At 39.5% G+C, this 13,278-nt stretch overlaps 1 protein-coding gene across 3 annotated transcripts in view; it reads right to left on the bottom strand.

Annotated features, from left to right (window-relative positions):
• The window catches only part of SLIT3 (slit guidance ligand 3), a 519,652-nt gene that overhangs the window by 69,417 nt on the left and 436,957 nt on the right, over positions 1–13,278 (bottom strand). For all 3 annotated transcript variants that reach the window (XM_054216868.1, XM_054216870.1, XM_054216869.1), the window contains 2 exons: positions 9,077–9,240; positions 4,969–5,093 (listed from right to left, as the gene is read on the bottom strand). In XM_054216868.1, coding sequence (XP_054072843.1) covers positions 4,969–5,093; positions 9,077–9,240 — 289 coding nt within the window. The remainder of the gene's footprint in view (positions 1–4,968; positions 5,094–9,076; positions 9,241–13,278) is intronic.

The following is a 13,278-nucleotide window of genomic DNA, read 5'->3' on the forward strand; positions in this document are numbered from 1 at the left end:
ATGTATATGGGGACTTATATGCATATGTTAATAGATCCAAAGAAACAAAAGCACAGAGTTACATTTCCAAACAGTATTAGCCTAGCAAACCAGGCATGGACTCTCACACAGCTGGCATGCATCAGCAGCCAAACCCTGCACTCATATAATACATTCATATAACCCCACCCAAATCAGCATAACTAAGTGAGAAACTGGCCCACTGGAATAAACATGCACTGTCTCGGCCTTGAGCGGCAAGAGCCGGCCAGGATATCTGCACACGAGCAAACACTACCATATCTATGTTTTAACATCAGTTCTACGTTGAATACTCCTAAACCAGTCATTATTCCAGGACCCTGACAGATCACTCACGTAACGCTACGGAAATACATTTACACCACAAAGTGCAAATACAGCAAACTTCACTTGCCCGTGCTCCAAGCAAACGCAAGGCCATGTGCACCCCCCTGAGCGAACGTCGGAGTCAGCACAGCACTGAGTCCATGCGACTGGTACGGGGTCTGCACCGATAGAACCTCCTCATTAGCCCTGTGCTGAGCAGCCACAGCTTCTGCTCAGCTACACCTACCCGCTCAAGTGCTGGCACATTAGTTATAGCTGTGTACGACATGTGATAGACACGAATCCTGCATATCCCAGAGACACTTCGTTCTGAGATTCTTAATTTCTAACCCTGTTTTCAGGGACGAAAACCTGGCACAGGGGGCGGGGAGCAGAAAGAGCCAAATTCCTAGCAGAACTTTGGAGCCAGCCTCCTCACTAAATATCGTTCTGGCTTCACTATAATGCCTCCCACCACAAGAGTCTGGCTGCAAAGAATACTGTCTCTCCAAACCCCAAGAGCTTTACCCAGGATTTTTCCAATTGTATCTGTCATTCTGGATGACTGGTGAAATTGCTTGAACCCTCAAGATACTGCAGTGCTGCTAGAAAAGTCAGGACACTGGCTGAACTCAACAGGGAGGTGAACAGAATTGGATAAAATTTACAGAGCAACTCTACCGCAGCAGCACCAGCATCTGTTGCCTGAAGTGTGGGACATGTGCTATACTAATTTTACCTGTCTTCACTTTCTATTTCAGACAGCTTTCGGTTACAGCAGAACCCAGAGTTGACAAACATCCCTCATCCCAACGGCTCAGGCTCCCATTTATCAGAGCAATCAAAGAGGCTGTGGTGATGCCCAGGCAGGTACCGCATTTCATATTCCAGGTTGACAATGTTCTTCCATTTCGGATCAAACAAAGATGTGTTTTAAACTCTATTTCCCCAGTTCTACAAATAACTGTATTTGGAAGAAAGAAAATTATTCTCCTTCAGCTGTTGTTACCTCAGTTTTAAGAAAAAAAAAAAAAAGTATGAAAGATGCGAAAATCAGCCAAAATCTCCAAAAGGGCGTTTGCAGAACAACAGCAAAATACACGAAGTGCTGGTTTCACTAACCTTAGTTTTTACTGCAGCTACTCAAGTAAATCCTTTCTCAATGGCTTATTGATTGCAAGTTTGATTATTCTCTGGAATTCTAACATGCGTAGACTTGATTTTACAGTATCAATGGGAATACATAAAAGCCACACACTCTGCAGGATAAATGAATTAGTACGGTACCGTTATCTGTTTACCAGCCACCAGCTGCACTCACACACACTTGCACTGCAGGTGGCCAGCAGCATTTAAAGCAGAAGAAAGCTCCATTTCTCTACTTGTAATCATACTTCACAATCTAAACCACACACATTATTTAAATAATCCTTCAAAGAATTCTATGGAGAAGAGAAAAAAAAATGCTGGATAATTACACCTATGTCTGCGTTGAATATGAAAACACAAGTTTCAGACCGTTAATAGACATTTCCTGCCAGCACTGCCGGCACCCTGGCGCTCAAGCTTGTGCAGCCTCCCAGTCGCCGTAGGTGGCACTCTCACACCATCTCCCACTGTCTTTGGGGCTTCGTCCCCAAAAGAACAACCGAAAAACCACTGTTTCAACCATGGCTTATCTATAGCAAACACATTCATCACCCATTTTGAGGAAAGAGCAGCAGCAAAGATAGGTATCAGCACACAGCCTTTCCCATTCCTAAGTGAGCAATCTGTATTTCTGTCATCACACACACCTGCCCGGGCCACTGGCCTCTCAGCTCAGGCGGTCCATGAGTTATCTCACTTTTAAGTTTACTCAAACCCATCACAGGCAGCCTTACACATTGCTAAAAGCCCCAAAAGGTATGCATTCAACAGCAAAACCAGTTTTGTGATCATGGAATAGAAGAGACTGAGCCATCATCAACGGGATAACAAAAAATAAAACTATAGGCTTTTGCAACCACAGTTAACTGGTAGCTTTCTGCTAGTTGGCCTACTGTTTTTTTTCTGAAGGCTAGCAGGAGCATAGAAACCCCAGAAAGCGGTCTGTAACTGTCTGTCCCCGTCCAGGGAACATTATAAAGCCGTTAGCTCATTCGAATGAGCTTACATTTGAAAAAAGGGTGGGTTTTTTCACTTCATTGATGCACTCTTCCACACAGGATTTTTTCAAAAAACTACATCAAACAAGGAAAAACAAATGCTGAGAGGGCAGATTTAGGGCAATTTATCAAGGTCTGGGAAATAGCTTCCAGATGGATAGAGCTGTTTGGTGCTGGCTGGTGAGAAGGAAGCAAGGTATTGTTATTGAATTAGCATGAATCTCTGGTGGAGAACTGCGTGGTAGATAGAGTGCTCCTTTCATATGGTTTGCATTTGGACCTGTCAAATTTCATTTTTATTCAAAAACCTGTGGTAAAGACACGCAGTTCTTTTTTTTGCTTATTAAATTTCCACCAATTCTCCCTGTACTGTTATCCTGTCAGTATTCTTAAACTCTGCTCTAAGTGCCATGCCTGGGTCTGTTTGCTCTTTGCCATGCTTGGATGGGAGCTTGGTGCTCACAAGCACACAAGTGGGTTTAGGTTTTACATTCACACACTGAATGTCACCTGAGAAAGCGTGTGAGAGAGGAGAAAAGCTGGATGCTCTATGAGATGTTTAAATGAGTCACTTCAAGAGTTTATCAAAACCTTTCTATGTAAAACTATGCATATCCAGCTCTAATGTACACTAGGAAGTGATTGCTAATATAACTAGAGGATTATTCTCGATTATTCCTGTTAATAAATCCTCCCTTTGTAAACATGGCTTCTAGCAGTATAAACACATCTAGACTAGTGCATTTGCTAATACAGAAATACTATTAAAAATAAAGAAAAAGAAAAAACTAAGGGAAGAAAAAAGATGCTCATAACAAACACATTTCTACTTTGAACTACCTGGATATCTGTTCCACAACATGTACCTTATAGAGTAAGATGTACACGAAGATTTATGTATTTTCCTGCTAGTTTTGAAAGCTTTTACTTCTCAAGTTATCCTAGCAGTCACCTAGTCTCATCTGAAGAATTCAACCTAGTTTATGTTAAACATCAAATTAAAATGACTGTTCTATGAACCCGAGGAGATAAACAGCTGCAGTTTCCTTTATTTCAAAGGCAAGTCTATCGTTACCAAGTAGTTAGTTTCAGTTGAATGAATTTTTGACAATGTGGTCTTTTAAGATCTTAGAAAAGTTGCTGGTAGATATGCCAATGGGTAGAAGGATTTTTAATGAGAGGAAATTTCCAATGTTTTTTTTCGATTATTTAGGAGAATTGTTATTATTCGTGAGTACCAAGTAGATATTTCACCACTAGGTGAAATAGGAGAAATAAGTTTTACATCTTCCCTTTTCCAATGTTTCAGGGATCTACCACAATTACTCTCTTACCATCTGGGACGTATCCTAGACAAACAGAGAACGGAAATGGTGATATCATCAGAACCAACTAATTCCTAAATCCTACCTGGAATGTAAGACATAGATACTTGTGCTTACTTCCCACGTGTGTGTCTGGTTTTGCCCTTCTTTTTTTTTCCCCTATAGTTCTTATTACTCTGGGTTTTATAAGCATCTGCTTCAACTGACCAAGACTCTCTAAGAAATATCCAACGAGGCAAATAAAATCACAGTCTACAGGATGCAACCTACTTCTTTGTCCATAATATCCAATTCCCCCCCAGGCTGTGAACAGATCATATGCCTCATTTATTACTTATACTTAATCCTTCAGCTACTGACTACTGAGCTAGGTTTCCAGTTATATCAACTCTGAAACAAAGTCTAGGTAGCCTTAAGCTCTCATGATGCAGTGTTAACAACGGGAGTTATACATCACTGTGGAAGAAATGGCATTCAACGACATGATTTTCCAATTTTCAAATGTGTTATCAAGAGAGTGACACTGCACGCTCACAATGCTCGGCATCTACAGGATTTCACCTTTGCATACCACTCTATGGACATTAGTGCTCAGAAGTCAGAGAAAGCTGAGCTAGCGGTTGTGGCTACTCAGTTATCACCTTTCTGCTAATCAGTCTGAGACGGATGTAAGCGAGAAAGTATCAACATTCAGTCATCACGGACTAAACTGGCCCTTAAATCTCATCTGAACTGCCTCCCCTTTGGCCTGGCAGCCTATGAAATGGTCATCTGTTGCTGGCAAGAGAAAAGAAATGAAAAGGAAGATACAATCAACTCAACATTTCATAGGGAAGTCTACATCACAGAAGCAGACAACGCCCAAGGTTGGAAGCAAACTCTGGAGATCGTCTAGTCCAACCACCCCACTCAAAGTAGGGTCAACTAGAGCAAGTTGCTCCGGCTGATCTGTACAGTCACGGCACAGAGAGAAAGAAACACCTTTCCTACTGCACAGGATAAAATTTGTAGCAGGGCACAGTTAAAAGGTCACACACAATCTCCTCCAGTAAGGGATCTTTTGAGCTCAGTTGCCTGTAGAATTGGACTTCTCGTGGTACAACAATTAAGAAAACAGAAGGGATGGGGAACACTTTATTGCTTTTCATGAAGTTCATTAGTAGTCATACCTTGAAGCCAAAAGGGCAAGTGCATTGATAAAACTCCACTGGATCATTGTTGCACGTCCCATTGTTCTTACATGGATTGGAGAGGCAGGGGTTACACTTGGACACGACACTGATATCTACCGGCTCTGAAAAGGCAAAACACAGTGCATTAATAGAGAACTGGATTACAAAATTAATACTTTCGGTACTCACACGTACATTTTTTCCTAATGCAGTATTCACTCTGCGTTGGCACAAACGTACATGCTGTGGGTGCAACTTCACGCAACAGCATGGGATTCCCAGGGATTAGGGAGATTGTAAGTACTTAAATCAAGTGCTAGGCAAGTCTCAATGATGCTTATATTGTCCTGGACATGCAAACATCATGCTGAAAAAATATGTTGGGGATCTCCAGAGAGCGGGCTTATATATATATGGCTTTCAGCAATTTTTCCTTCACTCAGTGCTGGAAATTCTGCAATAGCAACCCCTAGGGAACTATAACATGACATTTCTATGGCTGGTAACAAGAATGAAAGTGCAGATGCAACAGCAGAAATGAAAAACATACATAAGAAAGATTTAGTTAGACGCTTATGGGAAAATTTAGGTGCAAAGTGTTCTACCATCCTTAATTTTAAGAGTTCAAAACTTATTTTCTTCCTCTTCTGCCCAGAAGAATGATTACCAACACAGCAATCTCAGCAAAACTCAACACAGACAAATATGCAAAGATGTAAATGTCTGCAGGTGAATATACCTGGCCATATTTAAACCATTTAACAAACCACACTTTTTAACATAACTCTTCCAGAGAAGTAGTGATGTTTGTGGGTCAGCAGGAAAGTTAACACAGACCAAAACAATAATGAGAACATGTACGGCACCAAGTCAATCATTATTTTATTGTTGAGATTTTACAGAAAGCTAATTTAGACAGTTATATTTACAGTTAAAGAAATGGTGATTTTGAAGTGGCTAAATATCGACTATTTGAGTTAACGGCTTTTACATGTAAAAAATAAAATGTAACACTTTAAAAGGTCTTAAATTATATCAGGCAGTAAAGATCCTAAAATAATTTTATTTCGTTTTTAAGGAAATACATTTTAAAATAACTTAAAATTGGGGCTGTGTAATCAGAAGCGGGCACAGAAGTTCTGCGCATGATAGGAGTAAATTGTGAAACATCCTGAAAGTGAAGAAAGCAAGCTTATATTTGACGTTAGAGAGAAGGTGGAGCTGTAGAAGGTTACCAAAATTAGGGATGAAAAAATCTCTTCCAGTAAAGGATTTGCTTTGGACCATCCTGTATGAGATATTAACCTTCATTATTAACTTTGAACACTTGCACAGCACCAACAGGGGGTAAAAGCATGACAGAAATGTGTACCAAGGAGTCCCAGCTGAAAAGCACCTGCAATGTGAAGGCTGTATCCTGACCCTATACTGATGGTGGTGTTACAGGGCCACTGACTGCAGAGTACAACAGGCAATAATGAAGAAAAAAATACATATGAAGTAACAAATCCAAACAATGAAAAATAAAAGACTATTGTCATCCTCTTCTATCTTTGCATTTGTGTCTAGCGAAATGCCATACATGTTTTTAACTTGGAGTTAGGACAGCAAGAGGAAATAACATCTGAATTTCTGGCACTGACGGGGTGGAATGCGATATACTTGAGCTACTTTTGTCTTGAAGGTAGAATATATGAAGAATATATGAAGGTAGCTCCTTGGAGAGCTCATGAGACAGGCAGCAGTGCTGCTTTTCTAGATTTAGAGGTCACTAAGCCAGAATTTGTTCTATTATTTATTTATTTCATAAAACACATGCGTATATTTTCCATTTATTCCTATGGCATAGATCAAAGCTAATCAATGTAGGAGCTAGTAAGAACAGTGTTAGTTCGTAGCAGTTAAGTAGTTCATTAGTTTGCCCTTGTGGATTTGATTTATAAATCTATATAGCAAAGTGCCCTCAGCCCAGCACATTCCTTTCCTCTACTGCATAACTAGGAGGGCAATTTAATAAAAAGCAGAGCTGAGTTTGCATGACTTGCACATTACATACTTTTATTTTCTTGGCTCAGCTGAGACATAACCTTCTGCTCAGTCACAGGCTAAAACCATAATTTTAACAGCAATGAGTTAAACTTACTTTTTTTAATGTAAAAGTTACTGGAGGTCACAGAGGACACCTATGCACTACCTTTATCCAAGCATCTCAAGGTCCCAAGCTCAGCGTGGGCTGACTTCTGCAGCAAAGACCCAGGCTTTTAGGGGGGCAGGGGGCTCAGCCCACCCTGAGCTCTGTGCCAGCAGAACTCGGGCTAGGACTGAATCGACACCGGCAGGAGTACAGTGGTATCCTTGGACATTCCGTGTCCTGTTGCTTTACCATAAAAGAGCATCGTTGATTTCCACATAGAGTAGCATGAGGCTTTGGATCTTAAACGTGCAGGTAGGAAATAGGTTCAGTCAGACTACCAAATCATAAGTTGTTTTTCAAAATTTATGCATTGTGATGAGAAAAGGTGAATTTTGCTAGGGCCTGGCGCTTCTTGGAATATACTGCCACTCATCCAGACCATCACTAGTTTCTGCTTGTCCAAAGACCACCTCCAAATCAAAACTTTTTTCTCCTTTTCTATTCAGATAAAGCCAACCACGGTGACAGTTGGGATAACAGAAAGCCCACCAGCTTTCTAGTGGGCCAAACTAATATTTACATTAAAAATATACAGCTGTTTTTAAGGGTCCAGACCACAGGTTTACTTATCTCTTGGCCTAAGAGTTGCTTGCTTAGTTTTGAGAGAAAGTGAGTATAACTATTGATATGTCACAGTTTCAGAACAAAGCAGTCACCTAGCTTCTCTTTCTGGATACATTTTCAGACCCTGTTTAATATGCAAATATGATAATTTTCTTTGTTTCACTTCATGTGAGCAAGTACATTATTTGGTATTTTTAGTATTTAGGGTATATTTGTACTTCACATCTGGGAAACTATTATACAGTCTGCAGTTCTGTAATTATAGTCAGAGTTCTGATAGTTTTGAGACTGACATTTCAAAGTAATTAAATTATAAGGTTACAGTTATTAAAAATATATCTGAAAGGAAATAAAATTCAGCTTGGTCTTGGGAACTTGTGTTCTAAACCCACCTCAACACCATGATTTGTTTGTTCAGCAGTTTAATCCCAGCCTCTATAAAATCGTGCTCCCAAGCAGTACTGTAAACGTGCATGGCACTCCGAGACATAAAAACAGGCTTTATGCCCTCATTTCCATTTCTAAGAGAGACTGCTGATCCATCTTTTCCACTATAAATAATAGCTCCATCTTCACATACTTGCCAGTAACCTAAGTGAACCTCCAAACCTTTTTTTTACAGTAAGAACATACAGGTATATGCTAATCTACATTCAGTAATAAGCTACTTACTTTAGCCACAAAAGAGTGTGCTCCTTATCATTTGTCGAACTGCTCTCTTATGCAGCACATTCCTATCGTTGACTCCCCCTAACCATTAATAGCTGCACCTCAACCCTCTCCTGAATGAATGTACACTCCAGTCACGTTTCTCTATGAAACGTTTTCCATAATCTACAGTTTCTGATACAGAGCTGATGAGGACAGTTTGCAGATCTTCAAATGAAAATGTACTTTCAGTAAATATTTGCTTTTGAGAAGAATTCTCAGTTTCTCAGTTTTCAAGTAAATGGACATAATAACTAGAGTGCTCTATATTTTTAAAATAACCTTAATTTTACCAAAGTTTTCTGGGGTACGTAGAAGGCCAAAACCAATTTACTTGCTCAAATAAGTTCTAACATATATGCTAACTTGCCATTATATAATCTGGTGCGAGCAACAGGAATCCGAACTCTTCTGAGGTTTGCTGCTTTTCCTTCCAGCGGCGCAGTTAACTGCACTTTATGGGAGAACACTCCAAAATGCAACTTGAATGTAATGTGATGGTTCAGAAAATAAAGCCAAACCCAACTCCCCCCCCAACTCACTTTAAAACCAAACACCTTCCAAGAGGATAAAAATAAAGCACTGTCTATGAGGGAAAAGCAACAGGACAGAAGAGGGAGCCTCCCAGTTTGCTCCTACCTTTGCACTGGAAGTGGTGAGTCGGCGTTGTGAGCAGCAGCCTGTCCACCATGGCGTCAGGCCCGCTGCAGCGGGCTATGCCTGGCTCTTTGTACCCTGCCTTCACCCACTCGGAAAGCCAGCGGAGGTTGCAATCACAGTGCAAAGGGTTGGTACCTAGAGCCCTAGTGGTGTAAAACAATTAACAGCAGTTAGTTTGGCTTGCAGACAAAGACAGCATCCCTGATCTCACTGAGGCACATTTTATTCTACACTTTTATGGGAATGCTTTACTGCAAAATGTGGGAAAGATCTTCTGAGTATTCAGGAAGTCTTTTAGATTTATCTTCTCCAGTATTCCCACTCTCTTCCTTTCTTCCCATGATAAGTTAGGGAGGTTGTATAAATACCTAACAGCAAATCGCTTTTTCAAAAAATAAATCACTTTTTCAAACAATTGTGCTTGAGCAGCGTCGCCAGACATATTGCTTTCATCAAATTTATCACGTTCGTTTCTTTTAAGTCTTTGGCCCTCGCGAGCACATTCTAACAGTGACTTGTGTAAGTTAGTTTGGATCTGATGACTCACGTTAATGTCTCCTCACTAGCTGAAACATACACGCAGAGGACACCCCCGTTTTAAAACTTGCAACCTGGTGTCTGCTAAGTTTGTTTCTGGCTTTGAAAACGCATTTGCTGTTTAACCCATCACTTGAGTTAGGTCATCTGGCTGAAGCAGATGCACTCACACAGTGTAATTACAATTCGCAGAACTTTTTCATTATTCATGGCGATCTATCCAAAAGAAAACTTTTAACCTTAAATTTAGGTGCTGCCTTGACTCCTTTATATTATTCTTTCTCTCAAAGAAAGTGTCTTTTCAGGCGATCAATTACAAGCAAAGTCCAGACTTCAGAAAAGTCAGTTTAAAAACAATTAATTTTTGAAAGTGTGAAAAAATGCATGTTGAAAGTCCGATTTATTTTGCTGAAAGTAACTGTAAGACTTTAGCTGTACAACACCTGAATTGCCACTGGAAGAAAATTAACTAACTAAAGATTAGCATAGGGAAGAGATACTAAAGAAACCAGTAATTCAAATTGGGTTTTAGACTATACTATTTTGCATACGTTATAAACTGGTTTTAAGATGGTATTTTAAACTCGGGCTTCTTTCAAAGAAAAACATATCAGACAGGATATTAAGATAGAAACCTCAGTAAATTTGTTGATACATTTCTATTGGAGTGACTAATGAACCCACTGTGCCCTAGACAGATTCATAATGAGAGTTCATAGGTTCAAACCCTGTCTAGGGCTCATTCATCAAAATTAAATGTGTACTGCAGCACAGTATTAAAAAATATCCATCCATTCCTTCTGTAAATCCATTGCTTACAATGGAAAAAACCTCCTGGGTTGACTTTTTGACCCTGTAACTGTGATCAACTGGCTCACCTGTCCAAGGTCAAGCAAAATGCAGCAGTGAAAGCTGCACCCAGAAATTAACTTTAGCACTGAGCAACTGCCATATATACAATGGGAGTGGGAGGACAACGGAAAGCTAGTTACTGTGTTAATTAATCCTTATAAACTACATTAGAAATAAAGCTGCTTCATAGATACTAGGAAAGATTCCCATTAACATTGTTGTACAACTGTAGAAATTATCACATGTATCTTTCAGTTCTTTTGTTTGTGGTTTTGGGTTTGTTTTTTTTTTTCCCTTCATTTCTAGGAACTATAGTGAATTCATTCATGAGTTCTAGCATACTCTCTCTATTTCTTTGCCCATTATAGCAAAACATTGCCAGAAGGTAAAAATATCTTGTGCTGTAATTGAAATACCACCAGCAGCATTTTCAAAATGTTGTGCAGATATTTCTCTTAGGCACTTTTTTTTTTCTTTTTTTGAGGCAACTTACAATAAAGTCAATGAAAACAACTCCAGACATGATAATGTGGAGGAATAGAGGAGGGGCCAGCTTATTTTTATAGGTAACTAACATAAATTTGAGTAAAGATGAGATGATTCCCCCGGATTAGGAATCCGAGCTGTTTATTGAAAGTATGTCTGACACAGCATCCATTAGCAAGGGCTCCTTTGCGGAGTCCCAGGAGGGCCGAGGGGTCAGTTTATGCCCAGATGGTATTTGGGAAACTGAATCAGTTACAGAGTTGTGTGCGTCAGTGAATGGTGAGGACAGCAAATGTGGGAATTGACGTAACTGAGAAAATTTTTTGGGTTCTTTTTCAGTATTAATATATGTGATCCTTCAGTAGCGCCGTAACATTTTTATCATTGCTCTGAACTAAATAAATCAGTAGAGTCATGGCTTAAATAGACCACTATATGATTCAAGCAAATAAAGTAATAAATAGTAAACAAAACCAGTGTGTGTACACCATACACAAATCGTCCTCTGTCTTTAGTGAGGGGTATCAGGCACACAGTTTGTTATAATAGTTACATTACAACAATATGATGTTTACGATGTAAAGGAAATTTGGTGAACATTTTCTTGTAGACTTTCAACAGCTACGGAAAAAGTGATTGAAGTATCTAGATCTCAGGTTTTTTCTTCCAATTACAAGCCAACTTAAAGCTATTACAAAAGACTGACTAAAATCAATAGTTTTGTCTATGCTACACAAATACATCTTTGCAATTCTAAAGGTCAATTTGATACCCTCCCTCTTGCTCCTTCCAAACTGTGCTGATGCAGAAGGTCCAGGCTGATCATCCTGCTCAACACCTCGGTAGTAGCTTTCTCCAGCCGCGATACCCACCCTACTCTTAGCCACGCAGCTTGGAAATTTAACATAAGATTTTGTTCTCCGTGCATTATGAGTTTGATGAGTAGGGACCCCTTGTATCATTTTCAAAATTATCCCACGTGCGTGCTTTCTCCTTGCAGATCTATATATCAGAAGAGCTCAAAATGAATTTATTTTCAATTATGCATGACTTTGTTTGAATAAGCACAGCTTTTTCTGGCACATGAAGAGCTAAAAGTTTCAGAATCCTCTTGAAGAAATTGCAGAGCACAATTGCACTGTAAAATTCAATTGTTCAACTGTGCAAATTACACCCCAGACAGGTCTTATTTATTTTATGGATCCTATTTATTACTGTTCATTTGAGCTTTGTGTATTTTACATTTCTGGCAGCACATATATCTAAACAGATAGACTGCAGTGATTGTATTGGGCCAAAGGGGTTTTTATCACTCCCTAAGGTGAATGGTTTACCCAGGAAAATTGTATCTGCACTTCATTTAAAGTAAACCCTGAGGAAAATCCAAACAAATGGGGCATGATATGTTTATCTCTTGAGTTCTAAAAATACCCACAGAAGCCAGATTCCCAGTACAGAAGGTGTCACTGCGCTTCCAAAAGGAGACACAGGGCTTCAGCCCAGTCAGACTTTCATTCCCAAACAACATATAAAATGACTTGACTATACTGGGAACATGATGAAGAAACACATTTTGTGCAAAACAAATATTTTCTCTGACTCAGATACCAAGGTGTAAGCTCAAAACAGAGAGGGTTGTTTCTCAGTTGAAGCTGAAATTGCCTAAGTAGCTCACATACGATTTCTGTCCCTACCAATCTGAGATGCCTTTATTTTTTGTCTAGAGAGAAACTGAGACAGAAAACTGCTACACAGAAATAAAGCATCCGAGGATGTATTTGCTGTCTAGAAAATATGTAAATATGAACTAAACCTTGTGTTCAGGCAAGTGTTCTGGAGGGCATGTTTAAGGTTGCAAAGAAAGAAACGGAGCTACAAAACCTACGTTAAATGCACGTGTCTGTCTGTACGCCTTGGCATGTGTATACATCAACATCAACTCACATGTAAGAGGGAAGCACCAGAGCAGAAAATAGCCGTATCAACTTGTGAAACTACTCACTTCACAAAATGACCAAGGCATACCCAACCTTCTGATGACTTGAAGACAGTAATCAAGAAACATGCTACACAAAATTACTTTTCCTTTACACGCATTGCCTAATAATGTGCAGTATCACACATTATCTCAGAGAAAAAACATTTTCTGTTCACTCTTTTGGCACCAACTGCTACACTTCAGGCTTAATTTGTAACAATTGCAGCTATTTGTCTTTACAGTTCTTTCATCAACTGAACTGCATTTAAAAATATCCTAGACCTCCACCAATACAATCGTAATTTCCTGAAACATCTGAAACATCTAA

The sequence above is a fragment of the Rissa tridactyla genome, chromosome 11, assembly GCF_028500815.1.
Source record: "Rissa tridactyla isolate bRisTri1 chromosome 11, bRisTri1.patW.cur.20221130, whole genome shotgun sequence".
Taxonomy (NCBI): Eukaryota; Metazoa; Chordata; class Aves; order Charadriiformes; family Laridae; genus Rissa; species Rissa tridactyla.